The sequence below is a fragment of the Nesoenas mayeri genome, assembly GCF_963082525.1.
Source record: "Nesoenas mayeri genome assembly, chromosome: 1".
Taxonomy (NCBI): domain Eukaryota; kingdom Metazoa; phylum Chordata; class Aves; order Columbiformes; family Columbidae; genus Nesoenas; species Nesoenas mayeri.
In genome coordinates, this window is record NC_137541.1 from 192,084,039 (window position 1) to 192,096,791 (window position 12,753).

General features: G+C 40.0%; 1 protein-coding gene across 7 annotated transcripts in view; it reads right to left on the reverse strand.

The window, feature by feature from the left end:
• CDK8 (cyclin dependent kinase 8) overlaps positions 1-12,753 on the reverse strand; it is an 80,541-nt gene that overhangs the window by 52,597 nt on the left and 15,191 nt on the right. For 6 of the 7 annotated variants that reach the window (XM_080358658.1, XM_080358657.1, XM_080358659.1 and 3 more), the window contains exon 2: positions 4,606-4,681. In XM_080358658.1, coding sequence (XP_080214784.1) covers positions 4,606-4,681 — 76 coding nt within the window. The remainder of the gene's footprint in view (positions 1-4,605; positions 4,682-12,753) is intronic. The other variant, XM_080358660.1, reaches the window with a different exon arrangement.

Genomic DNA, 12,753 nt, shown 5'->3' on the forward strand with positions numbered 1-12,753 from the left:
TGCCCCTTGTCCTACCATTGGTTGTCACTGAGAAGAGCCTGGCTCCATCCTCATGACACTCACCCATCACATATTTGTAAACATTAATGAGGTCACCCCTCAGTCTCCTCTCCTCCAAGCTAAAGAGCCCCAGCTCCCTCAGCCTTTCCTCATAAGGGAGATGCTCCACTCCCTTAATCATCTTTGTTGCCATCCACTGGACTCTCTCCAGCAGTTCCCTGTCCTTCTTGAACTGAGAGGCCCAGAACTGGACACAATATTCCAGGTGTGGTCTCACCAGGGCAGAGTAGAGGGGGAGAAGAACCTCTCTCGACCTACTAACCACTACTTTCCCTTTGGGTAAGAACAGCAGCCACCAGCCAGCTCTCACTGCTTATTCTCACGCTGCCTGGGTGCCACGTGCCTGCTCCCTGCAGACCCGGCCAAGTTCCTGACGGAAGGAGAGCTGTACCAATCCCGGAGCCTCCTGCCTGGGAGACAAAAATCAATACTCCCTTTTGTCAACACACAGACACGTGAACATCAGCGTACAAGTCTGCATTTCACCCACACCACGCCTGCAGGTTCCTGCCACTTCCCATGAGCCACGTTAAGCAACAGTGCGACCAAAGCATGGTTCAACGCAGCTTGTTCCCACAGAAAACTAACCAAACTGCTCATTGTGCCTTCGGTGAAGATGAACTTCCTCATCCTATGGCCATGCTATTGCTAGATCCACCACAGAGGACATCACCTTTGGTGATGACAGCCTGCATTAGTTACCATAAGAAACCACAAAATCCTAGGAATGCCCAGATGCCTCCAAGGCAAACCTAAAGAGCAGAAATGATCAGAAAAGCCAGCTAGTTATCATTCCGTAGCTTTCTGTCCCAGCTTCAGCAGACTCAAGGCTGTTCTAACTTGTAAAAACCAGCTATGGTGCTTGAAGGACACCAGACAGACAAGACACAAGAGTACAGAATTGTCTGACACCCCAGCTCTGCCTTGTCCCATTCAGCATTTCCATCACTGAAAGCATCTGCCACCATATCTAGTAGATCCAACCAGAGCCGAGTCGCAAACTAATACTATCATGTAAAAATATTATATGTTGGGTTTACACACATGCAAACTTTTCAGGAATTTTTCTGACAACCAAATCAGGCACCAAAAAGCAAAACTACATGGAAGTCCTGCACAAACCACCCTCGCACTAGCTGAAGGAAGCACACGCAACTGAAACACTTGCAAACCTGCTACAACAATTCAATAATGCCAATCAACAGGGAATAAAAAGCAAATATGAAAGGCTGGAATACACCGCACTGAGAACAGTCACGGACCTGGAGGGCACACAATGCACTGAATATCTTAGTAATGATTTTTTTATCCCAGTGTGTCATCAACCTCCATAAGAAAAACATCAGAATGTAATTTGACTCCTTTAAAACCTGAGACTCCTGTATAAGAAACTGCTCAACCCAAAAACCTGAAGCTTTATCGAAGTCCGATGAACTACTTCAGCTTCCTCCAGCCTCAAAGAATTATCCTGTTTCGTGAGCTGCGAAACGGCACTTGCCACACTATTGCAGGCAGACAGGCTTTTATGACTTTCTTCCTTGTGATTAAATCAGAGGGCAGGGAATTGAGTGTTTGGGCTTGTATGTTTTCTATATTTTATACAAATCATATCACTGTTCCATCCCCCTGCTCTCCCATCTAATACAAATCCACCTCTCGGTATGATGAGTGTGCAGTTTGTAGTGTCTGCTGAAATCCTCAGGAGTGAAAGTGCAGATCACAAAAGAGAGATACCCGGAGACCCATCTCTGCAGTACAGACATCTGCAGTTATGTGCAGCCAAAATTCAGTTAAGGGTCTGGAAGAAGCAGGATTCACAAATGCTCACCATGGCAGATGAATGGAAGAAAGATAAGGAAGAATAAAATACTACAAATGTCTTGGTATTAAAGATATTCAAATAGTGTAATTACCACAATAACTGTTAATTCTACCAGTTAAGCAAATGGTTTACATAAAATCATTGAAAAAATCCCTCCTGTTTCAGAGTAAGAGACTAGCTAAGTTCTTGAACATTAGGTCTAAGTTTTCACGCTGCAGCAAGTACTGAAATGCAGAAAGTCTTTCGTATACATATATATATGTGTATATATATAGGATGAGCTCCCAATAACTGAGTCAACTGTCTCTGATCTAACTCAATCCTGTTGCTGTAATTGATGTTATTTTAGTAATTATTTTATTTTTCTGAAGATCTGACATCGTTCTTCAGCTCAGGTGTCCACATCAAATAGATGTCTTAGAAGAGTAGGCTATGGGCATTTTTAAACACATATCTTACTCAATAGTCCCAAACTGAAGCTAGCTGTCAAAAACAAAAGCCATTGTAGAGCTGTGAAAACAAGAGAGTTTCACTGCAATTTATACTAAACTGCGCTTTTCCCAGTATCACAGAAAATAATATTCAGCTTCTCTGGAGAGCTGAAGCTTGTAATGGATACAGCTCATATGCAAACCAAGTCATCCTAGTTCCTCTTAATAACACTGTGCTTGTAAAATGCATTAATTGTGGTAGTCCAGAACACAGTGTTACAAAGTCTGGCATCCAGCCTTGACTTTTAAATATGACAACAAATTATTCATTAGATGTACAGCTGACATTTTAGGATACAACAGTGCTGATTAACTCAGTAGCATTTTCATATATACATTCCACATTCACATGGCCAATATAAACAGTATGGTTATTACCCTCAATCTGATCCACCTGCATACGAGGTTCCTTGTTTTCCTTTTATAATATTAATTGATAGAACAGAGGAGGAACTTCCATTTAGCATAATTTTTTTAAAAAATAAATAACAACACATTTTGACCCCAAAAAATATCCTGTTAACTCCAAAAATCAAGATCAAAAGAATAGCGAGGAAAAATATTTAAACCCTAGAAGTCCACAGTGAATTATTAATTCCACTGCAGGAAAATTCAACCACAGTATCAGCAGTTGCAAGCCTGGAAGCATAACTGGAAGTAAAGTCATCAATAGCTCACGAAACGCTGTTTGATGTTACTCTTTCTACCCTTTCTACAGCTGCTTTTGGGCTCCACTCCCTGCTCTGCTCGACACCTACTTTCTTGGCATCTTTGGTGCCTTCAGTACGTTCCCCTCCGTCCCCCACCAACCCTCTCCCCCATGGGTCCCACATTGTACTGCTGTCCTCTCCAAGGGCACACGCTGGAGCAGCTCCGAGCAAGAAGAAAACCTCCCTGGTTCTTGCTCCTCCTGCTGCCGAGAGGAACGACCACACAACGCTTCTCAAGCCACGCAATGAGGCCAAATCCTTCCCGGCTGCCAGCCACGTTAGTGATTCTCCTTCAACAGACAGAAATTGAGTCAGGGTCCTGTCCAGAGCAGAGGCGCCTCCCTAACACCAGCCAAGGTGCTCCTGCCAAATGCAAGCTGAACAAACTCTTCAAAACTCTTTAGGTAAAACATTGCAAAAAGAGAAACAAAAAATTCTCTCAAATCCCGCTGAAATGGTAGCGGACACTTCTCAAAAGCATTCAGCTTAAAAGAGTCACCGTATTTGGAAAATTTCTGTCAAAATTGTTGACAAAAGCAAAATTTAAGACCCTGTCTTCAACTCCCTTAGTTCAGTGTGGATGTCTACAACAGTAGGAGGCTCAACTTTCATCAGCAGACAGAAGAGCTTCTCCTGAAGAATATTCTTTGCACTTCATTTTTTCACTGAGTTCAAGGACTAACATGTTCAAAATCCCAAAGCCAACTGGAATTTAACAAAACAGGAAAGTCTGATACTCACTTCGATCAATAAAAATGAAATTAGGGTAGGAGTAGATTTACGCTCCTGAGAAATATGGACTGAAAATAAACTATTTGCTTCCCCCCAACACACATAAGGTATGTGCATTTCCTTTCAATTAGTAATCTCAGTTGAAACATTTCAAGAAAAATCAACTTAAGCAGCAGTATAACATAAGAACATATGACAGTTAAACTTCAGAATACTGGTTCTACCAGGCTTTCTTTTCAAGTTTGTCGCCAACCGTAACTACACCACATTATTCACCGGTTTCTAACAACATAGAATACACAAATATAAACCTGAATAATGTAAGAAAATGTCTGAATAATATTCACAGGTGTATTACAGCCTCCAAGGCAACAACAATGCCGGTTTAGTTTCAAGTTTTCACTTATGCAGAAACCAACATGTTGTAATCATTATGAGTCAATAAGAATTAATCTCTTCTGGAAAATAACTGAAGCACTAATGAAAAAGTCAGATCAGATATGTAACTTAAGCCACTGACTCTAATCATGTTTTTAAACTGCTGCATTTCAAGTTAATCTATCCTGAGGCAGGCAATAAACTGTGACTTAAAAACACTGCCACTTTTGGACAACAAACATAACAGGTACACAAAAATCTTCCATGTCATTTGTACTTATTTTATACCTCTACAATTAAAATACAGCACCCAAAGTTGAATAACACGATTCAGTAAACAAAAACCAGCATACACTCAAATCAATACTTTTAATAAGTCTTTTTGCTAGTAGAAAGAACTAATGTTACTTACTGCTATTTCTCTGCATGCAGACATAGAAATTCCAGTACCTTCTATTTGCTTTAAAGCATAATCTTTATCATCTTTCCTGTGAAAGAAGAAAAGAAGTTTTTTTAAAAAAATTGCACCATGAATTCAAAGTGAGCTCTTCACCACCATTCAGAGGACAGTTTCTCATTCATACAAATTCTCCATCTTATTTGCTTTTGATTCTTTACTAGTTTAATGTCTGGATACCCAGCTAAGCCATAAGCTAACCACATCATCTTGATAAAGCTGAGATATACATTTTTTCTTACTACATAAACAGAGATTTTAAAAAGAAAACCTTTTTTAAATGCAATGCATTCCTTCCTCTTTTATTAAGAAGGAAACAAAGCAAAGATTTAGTACATACTATAAGTAAGTCCAGCCAGGGCTACATCTCCCATAAATATATTACTCTGGGACACACTAAATCTTCCCCATATTTTAATGAATTGGCAAAACCAACACGATAGCAACATATTTTCTTTCCTCCAGGTGACAAAAAGTACCCTAAAATTTTGATCCTACCGAACTAACAAAGATTACCAAGATTAACTGAAAAAAACCCACAAGGTATCTGTGCATCCTGAAGAACCCAGAGAAAAGTTTGTTCAACTTTAAACATGTATAACACTCAAAACCACCAACACCATCACCCTGTACTTTAAACAACCTTACAGTAATTTATTTAAAATGCAATCTCATTAGTAGCCCCAGCTACCAAAATCGAATTAAAGAGATACACTGCAGCAAAGAAGACACTGAACTCTTGTCCATCCTCAGCCTCAAATTGCTCAGACTAAGAGATAGAGAACTTGTCCTTCCCACCTGTGGCCTGGCACCCACCGTACTCCTGGGAGACACAGCACTTAATAGTATTGCCAGCAATATTTCGAGCACTCACACAGCCCCAAACCCCCAGGTTACATAAGAATCTGTATTCATTTTTAATGAATCCAGCTTTCACAGCTGTGAAGAGCCACCCTGAAAAAAATGCAACTCAAACATCCTGAAGGCAGATAAAATAGAACTGGAGTTAAGCATTTAAAGCATATGCACTTGGCTCCTCCATCTCTCACTGAGTATTTGCAAGGCTTCAAATTGCTGTATTCCTACCTGAAACACACAATTTCTCCTATTCATCATTACCTATTTAATCCCTCAAATTATTAGGCCCTGTCCAAGAGATTTTTCATGGGGTTCAAAGACAACCCACTGTTAGCAATAACCTTTCAAAACAGAGAAGAGAGGAAAAGTGGGAGATTAATGGACAAAATCTGAACACAGTTAATGAGGAGGAAGAATGAAACAGCAAGTGGGCGAGAGCAGATTTCAGTAAGAAGGCAAATATGTGGATTCAGCAAGAGAAAAGAGGGGAAGAGATACATGATCTGATACAAACAGGGGAAAAAAAAGAGTAGTTAGGACAGCAACAGAAGGGATTAAAAAGCTTCTGCATTATAAGAACCTAAAACCTCCTTGTCTGGAAGACAAAGAGCCAGTGCTGAGCACAGATTCATACATGGAAAAAACAAGGTGGGAATAGGGAACAACAATCTCCTCTGTCTCACCTTAGAGGAAAACAAGGTACGTGAAGCCCAAAACCAAGAAACTATTACAGCATTAAGCACATAATTAAACTGTGCAACTCATTATGACATAATATTATAGGGATCTATAGTATAAATGGATTTCGAATCAAATTACACAAATTTATAGTGGACAGGGGACTTACGGACCACTCCATGAGCAGGTACTGAACATAACCCCAATCTGCTTTCCAGCACAGAGATTTCTTGTGCTGCTGATAGAAAAACATACATGGAAATTTTCTCAGCTAAAAATCATTTTACCCTCTATCTGCATTAGCTAGCAACAGCTCATGGATGCTACTGGACACAAATATAAAGCAAAATGGATTGGACCAGAGGTCATTTTCATTGCCCTATGTGCTCACCTACTTAGTTTTCAAGGTGCTTGAAGAGATGCTTTTTTCATGAGAAGTCCTACCACACAACTGCTACCATTACAAGCATTACCATGGACAGAATATAGAGCTAAATAGGTCAGACTAAAGGTTATTCTCATCACCCTGTTGCCTATCTGCTTAGAATTCCAAGTGTTTGAAGGAGAACTCTGCACAATGAGAAGTGCTACCACAGAACTAGTATTATTACAAGCATTTCTGGTAGCGCTGTCTACACTGTAGCCTGCCGAACACTTAAGACTGCACAACTATTTTTAATTGATCAAATTTTTGCCAAATTAAGTCTGGATTGAAATTTTCCATACCAGATGGCAGACATTATCTGGAAAATTTTAGAAAAAATACTTAAGCTGTTTCCTAGAACGAAACTGGAAAAACACACTTTTGGTTGTGCATTTTAACTTTTACAATCGTTGCTTTAATACTGAAATTCAACAGCTGAGCTTAAGAACATACCATTTGGTTTACTTGAAACAATAGATAAAATAAGAAGTCTCTGAAAATCAATCTGCTCACATCCAAAGGTAGCTAAAAGACAGATCCTGAGATCCAACCCAACCTTTCTCTGCTCCCATAGCAGCCCAGGGCTGTGGTGAATCAACCACTCTACTTGCAGGAACCGAGAGCAAGTGGCCTCTGCCACCTGGTCCTCAACCTGCCCAAGCAGCGTACAAGAAATATAAGCATGCTAAAAAGGAGGAAAATAAATTACAATTTAGGGATAAAGCACATTTTTTAGCACCACACTACGCTCCCCTCCAGAACCTGAAAAAAAGCCCGAAGACTTCCAAGACTTAAACTCTCTGAATTGTGCAGGCACAGCTGATACGCAAAATAAAACAATTCCTAACCCTTTCTAGCATCCGTTCTACGGTGAGGCTGGTAACACGCCATGGTTACCCATCACACCATTAGTACCAGCTTTTCCATTAACAGAAGTTGGAAAATCCTAGCTCTACCTTTGAGCCAAGTGAGATTTTCTTCATACAACTTACTGCAGTTCCACGGGAGCCAGAGGAACTGGGGGAATAGTTTTTAAATGAAGTGATAAGAATTTGCAAAAGTGTTATGAAGTCAAAGGAGACACCAAACAGAGTGAACAAGATTATTTTTACACAACTTCCAAAAATATTTACTCCGTAGTCTGTTTATATCATAACACATGCCAAAGGGCTTTTGTGTAGTTTTGGATATGGGAAATTTCCTCCTTCAAAAGTAAAGACAGGAGAAGCAAAAAAATAACTGAAAAAAAACAAACACACGCCACACATACACACTCACAACAACCCAAAATGAAACAGAAAGATGCTTATAAACATCTTCCACAGCTAATTAAGCAACAGCGCTGGCCACTTAGCAGCTTGCATTTTCAAGGTACAGTGAGACTCAAAGCATAATTCAATTAAATTTATCCTTCCAACAGAGAGGTTGTGTTGGGAAAACCTGTCCTATCTCTGCTGCCTGAGAACTGGATGTTAAGTAACTTCAGCAGATCCCCCACCCACCAGCAGGCTTCGAAAAACTGGTTAATCTGCACTTATTTTTACACTAGTATACCAATACTTCCCTGCACTTAAGCAGGCTGGCATCTTCAACAGTTATACTCCCTGCTAGTAACAGGCAGGTGTGAGAGCAGTAACAATAAGAAAACTCGCTTCATACACAGCTGCTGGAAATAGCTGTGATTATATATAGTCATACGCAAACTACACAACCTTGTGTAAAAATGTCTTTTCCTCAGAGGGACAACACTAACATGAAAGGTATAAACCTGAAAAAGAATATGTAGCTAGCTACAACATCAGTTTCCGTGGACTTGAATGACAAGAACAAATAAATAGACCTACAAAATCACTGTAAAAGAGCATAACTATATAGTCTTCTTCTTACAGCTTGAATAAACTAAAACAAAAAATGCCATCTTTAAGAGAATTAAGCTATTATTATAATGCTGTTTCCAAACATTTTTTTTAAAGTTCTACTGAATTTGGAAGCACAACAGCACCATCGCAAACATTTAGTCTATCTATAAAAAAAAAAAGGAACAGATGCCCGCTGAATGTGAGCACGTTGCAAAGCTTTAAGTATTTAAATGCCCGGTATTTCTACCCTTTATTTAGAAGGATACTTTAAGCATAAATATGTTCAGCAAGTGGGAGAAAATATCCTACATAAGAAGAAAAACCTGGCTTATTACATAACAAGCAGTAAAAAACCCATAAATATTCTACTGTTATTTCATCTCACATATTTGTTTCATAGAAATGTATTGGCACAACATTACAATATATCCTTTATTCAGATCACTAGATCAGTTCAAATTCAACTGAGTAATAAAAACAGCAGAATAAACCTTAAAACCAGTGGTCATAATTTACATTACTGTTAAAAAAGAACTCAAATTCAAAATTAACTGGTCACAATTTAAGAATAGCTTTGTGTTTTACCATAGAGAGATTTAAAACTTTTCACCTTTTTAATATAACTTATACTATTGTGAGGACACAACTTTGAATTTCACCTTTTTGTGGAACAGTAATCTATTCAATATTTGGAGTTTGTTCTAGTGTTTACAACACGGGCAATGGCAATTCTCTTTAAAAAGGGAAGTCATTCTATGGCTTGTGTAAAACTAAAGCCACGTAAAGATGATGTTACATGTAAACATGCTAAAGAAGGAACCCAAAGGTTAATTTGTTTTGTGAGAAAGAACAATCCTTTAGAATTACATTTGTACTTAATAGTATAAATAGCAGTATGTGAATCTCCAAATCTTGATCTAGCCTGCAAATTATTTGTATGAATACCACCCAAATCAAGAATAAACTCTTTCTACACACTGAATTTCAACAGCTTTCACACAGACTCCACAAACTTATCCATGTGCTTTGAGCTTACGCACAGAGATGTAACAAACCCTTTCATGCCCACAGACCACCACACCCTGACAAGATCAGGGTATTCTAGAAGTGCACTTACTACAGCACAGTACTGGTTTTGCCTGGGCTGGAGTTAACCTTCTTCATAGTAGCTCCTATGGGGCTCTGCTTATGATTTGTGCTGAAAACACTGTTGATAACACAAGGATGTTTCAGTCACTGCTGAGCGGTGCTTACACAGTGTGAAGGTCTTTTCTGCTCCTCACACCACTGCACCACTGAGTGGGCTGGGGGTGCACAAGCAGCTAGGAGAGGACACACCTGGGACAGCTGACGCCAACTGACCAGAGGGATATTCCACACCATATGAAGTCACACTCAGCAATAAAAGCTGCATGTAAAAGGAAGAAGAAGGGTGGGCATTCAGAGTGATGGCGTTTGTCTTCCCAATAACCACCCTGTGGAGCTCTGCTGGCCTGGAGATCCAAAATACACAGCCTTGATAAGCAAGCAATGCACCAAAATATGACTTTTACTCAGGCTTACAGTCACAGTCCAACTGGCAGAGACTGAAAAAAGTTTCCATTATAAAACATTTAAATGTACAAAATCCCGTGCTTAGCACTGCATACCTTTAAACGTAAAGCCAGACAGGTGTATCTGTTTAGGGTGGTATAAAACAGTTCTGCAAGGACAGAGGTTAACAGCCCAATAGCAAAGAGGATACACATCAGCAGAAAATAAATGGTACAGGAAAAAAATTAGTACCGACAACTTGATACAAAGGCTGAGAAATTGCATTATAAGCACTCAGCTTCCCAGAAAGCACATTTTAGGTCAAAACTTTTGTCAAATTGATTAGTACACACAGTCTGATCACTGACCCTGTACTCTCAGATAAACCTAAAATAAAGAGCAAAATCTTGTATATCATCTCTAAAAACATTCTGAGCTAACAGTGATGCAATGATAACCACTTCAGCTTTTTCTCAAAATCAGATGGGTTTCATACATTTAATGTTTTACAAGGTTGTTAATAAAAAGAACTGAAAACTAACAGTGAAGTTTTGCACAGAAGCTTGTTTTAAGTCCATGGTGTGCTGCTGAAAGAACTCCATCTTCACCCCTACACCTCCTGTCCCTTCGTGCTAGAGCCCGGGCACTTGTTTTCAGATGGGGATGAGCTTATTCAGAGAGCAGAAGTGGTATTTGCAGTTTTCTGTTTGGTAAGCTTTCTGCCACATGGGCGAGTGGAAGCAGCCTGCCCAATGCTCACATGAGCGCTGGAGCTGTCTAAAGGCAGAGAGCAGGCACCGCACACACACGCTGGTTCCTGCCCACGTTCAGGATGAAGTTAATCTTCTAACTAGTATTTCCCACGTCATCTTGAAGCTGTACACCCACCTTTGCCAGAAAGCTGCAGACACGTGCTACAACCACTGCAAAAATAATCCTATTCACTAAAAAAGCTCACCATTGCTGAAACAGTGGTTTTTCAAAATAGAGAAACAACACAAACTAGAATTATGTCATTCACTTATAGCTGTTGAGGATAATTTTAATTATATATAATGCACAGAGCATCAGTAAACCATTTCCAAAATGAGATTATGCTAAAAATAACTTTCCAAGGGCCACTTGGAGGCTTTTTGTTCGGTTGAGAGCAAACAAAAACGCTTTTCCGTTCTATTAGCTAAAACAAGTTGGATGAACCAGGACCAGATGATAAACATTAATTCAAATTACTGCTTCCTCATTTGACTGAATTTAAAATAATTTTGAAAAATGTGGTAGTCTATAGCATGCATGAAACCTACAGAAGATAGGTTAACGTGATCTTCTATATTATAAACTGCCTGCTACGCAACCAAAGCATGACTATTTTTAAAATCTCAGCTTTACCCAAGCCCAGAGTATTTAAATGTATTTACAACCAGCTTAGAGTTTATCCCATCATAGATTCTAGCTTGTTCCTTCCATGGAAGAAATGTGCCAAAAATCAGATAAAACCCCAGATTCTATCATGAAAGCCTCTTATTTATTAATAAATGAGAAAGGGTCATGAACAGTGCAGCCCACTCAGAAAAGCTGGAAGTCTGAGCTGCTTTGTTGAGGATTTCAGCTCAAAGGAGTAGCTCACAACTGTTCTCTCCTCCACAAAGTTTCCCATGAAGACTTTCCAGGAACAGATAAAGAGAATAAAGAGTATTTGGTACTACTTAATCTGCAGACAAAGATAAATATAGTTCATGAAGTAGCGTGACTTCTTATCAATTTGCCACCACAACCAGAGCCTTGCACCCGTTCTAACACAGCTTCTGGTATCAGTACATGTTTTACAGTTTCACGCACTTTCATGACAGCGCTTGCTGCCAAAGGGGAAATTTCAGATTGTTTCCATATTTCTACAGTAATATGTGTTGTCTACTTCTCTACCTTCAAATATGAGATACATAAGAAAAACATGAATCAAAAAATGCATGGAAGCATGTTTAAAAAAATATGTGTGCACGACTGTGTATTATCAGTGCTGGGTCACCTGCCTGCAGATGATGGGGCCAGACTGTGGTACCAGACCCGGCACACGACCTGGAGCAGAGCTGCCCCGGCCTGCAGGCTGCTCAGTGACCTGAGATAGCAGCCAGGAAGAGGGAGCAGCCAGCAGCCCTCTGCCACCGCCAGAGATCTGTGCTGGCCCAGACCCACACGAGAGCTGAGCAACCCCTGAGGATGCGCTGTCTTCTCCAACAGGTGCTTTTCCAGGCACATCTTCACATCCCTTGGTGATGCTGATGTGCAGAGGCTCTCAAATTATACCCATAGGTAATTATCACAGAATCACTGTATGGCTGGGGTTGGAAGGGACTTCATCTAGTCCAAGGGAGATCATCTAGTCCAACCCACCTGCTAAAGCAGGAACACCTAGAGTAGATTGCACAGGAATGTGTCCAGGCATGTTCTGAATGTCTCCAGAGAAGGACTCCACAACCTCCCCGAGCAGCCTGTTCCAGTGCTGGCACCCTCAAAGTAAAGAGGTTTTTCCTCATATTCAGATGGAACCTCCTGTGCTTTAGTCTGTGTCCATTTCCTCTCATGCTATTTTTGGGCACCACTGAAAGGAATCTGGTCCCATCCTCTTGACACCCACCCTTGAGATATTTATAAACATTGATGCAACTTTTAGATACAGGGTGCTTTAGGACTTAAAAAAAACCAAAACAAAACAAAAGCCAACCAAACAAAAAGAACAACAACAACAAAAAAAAA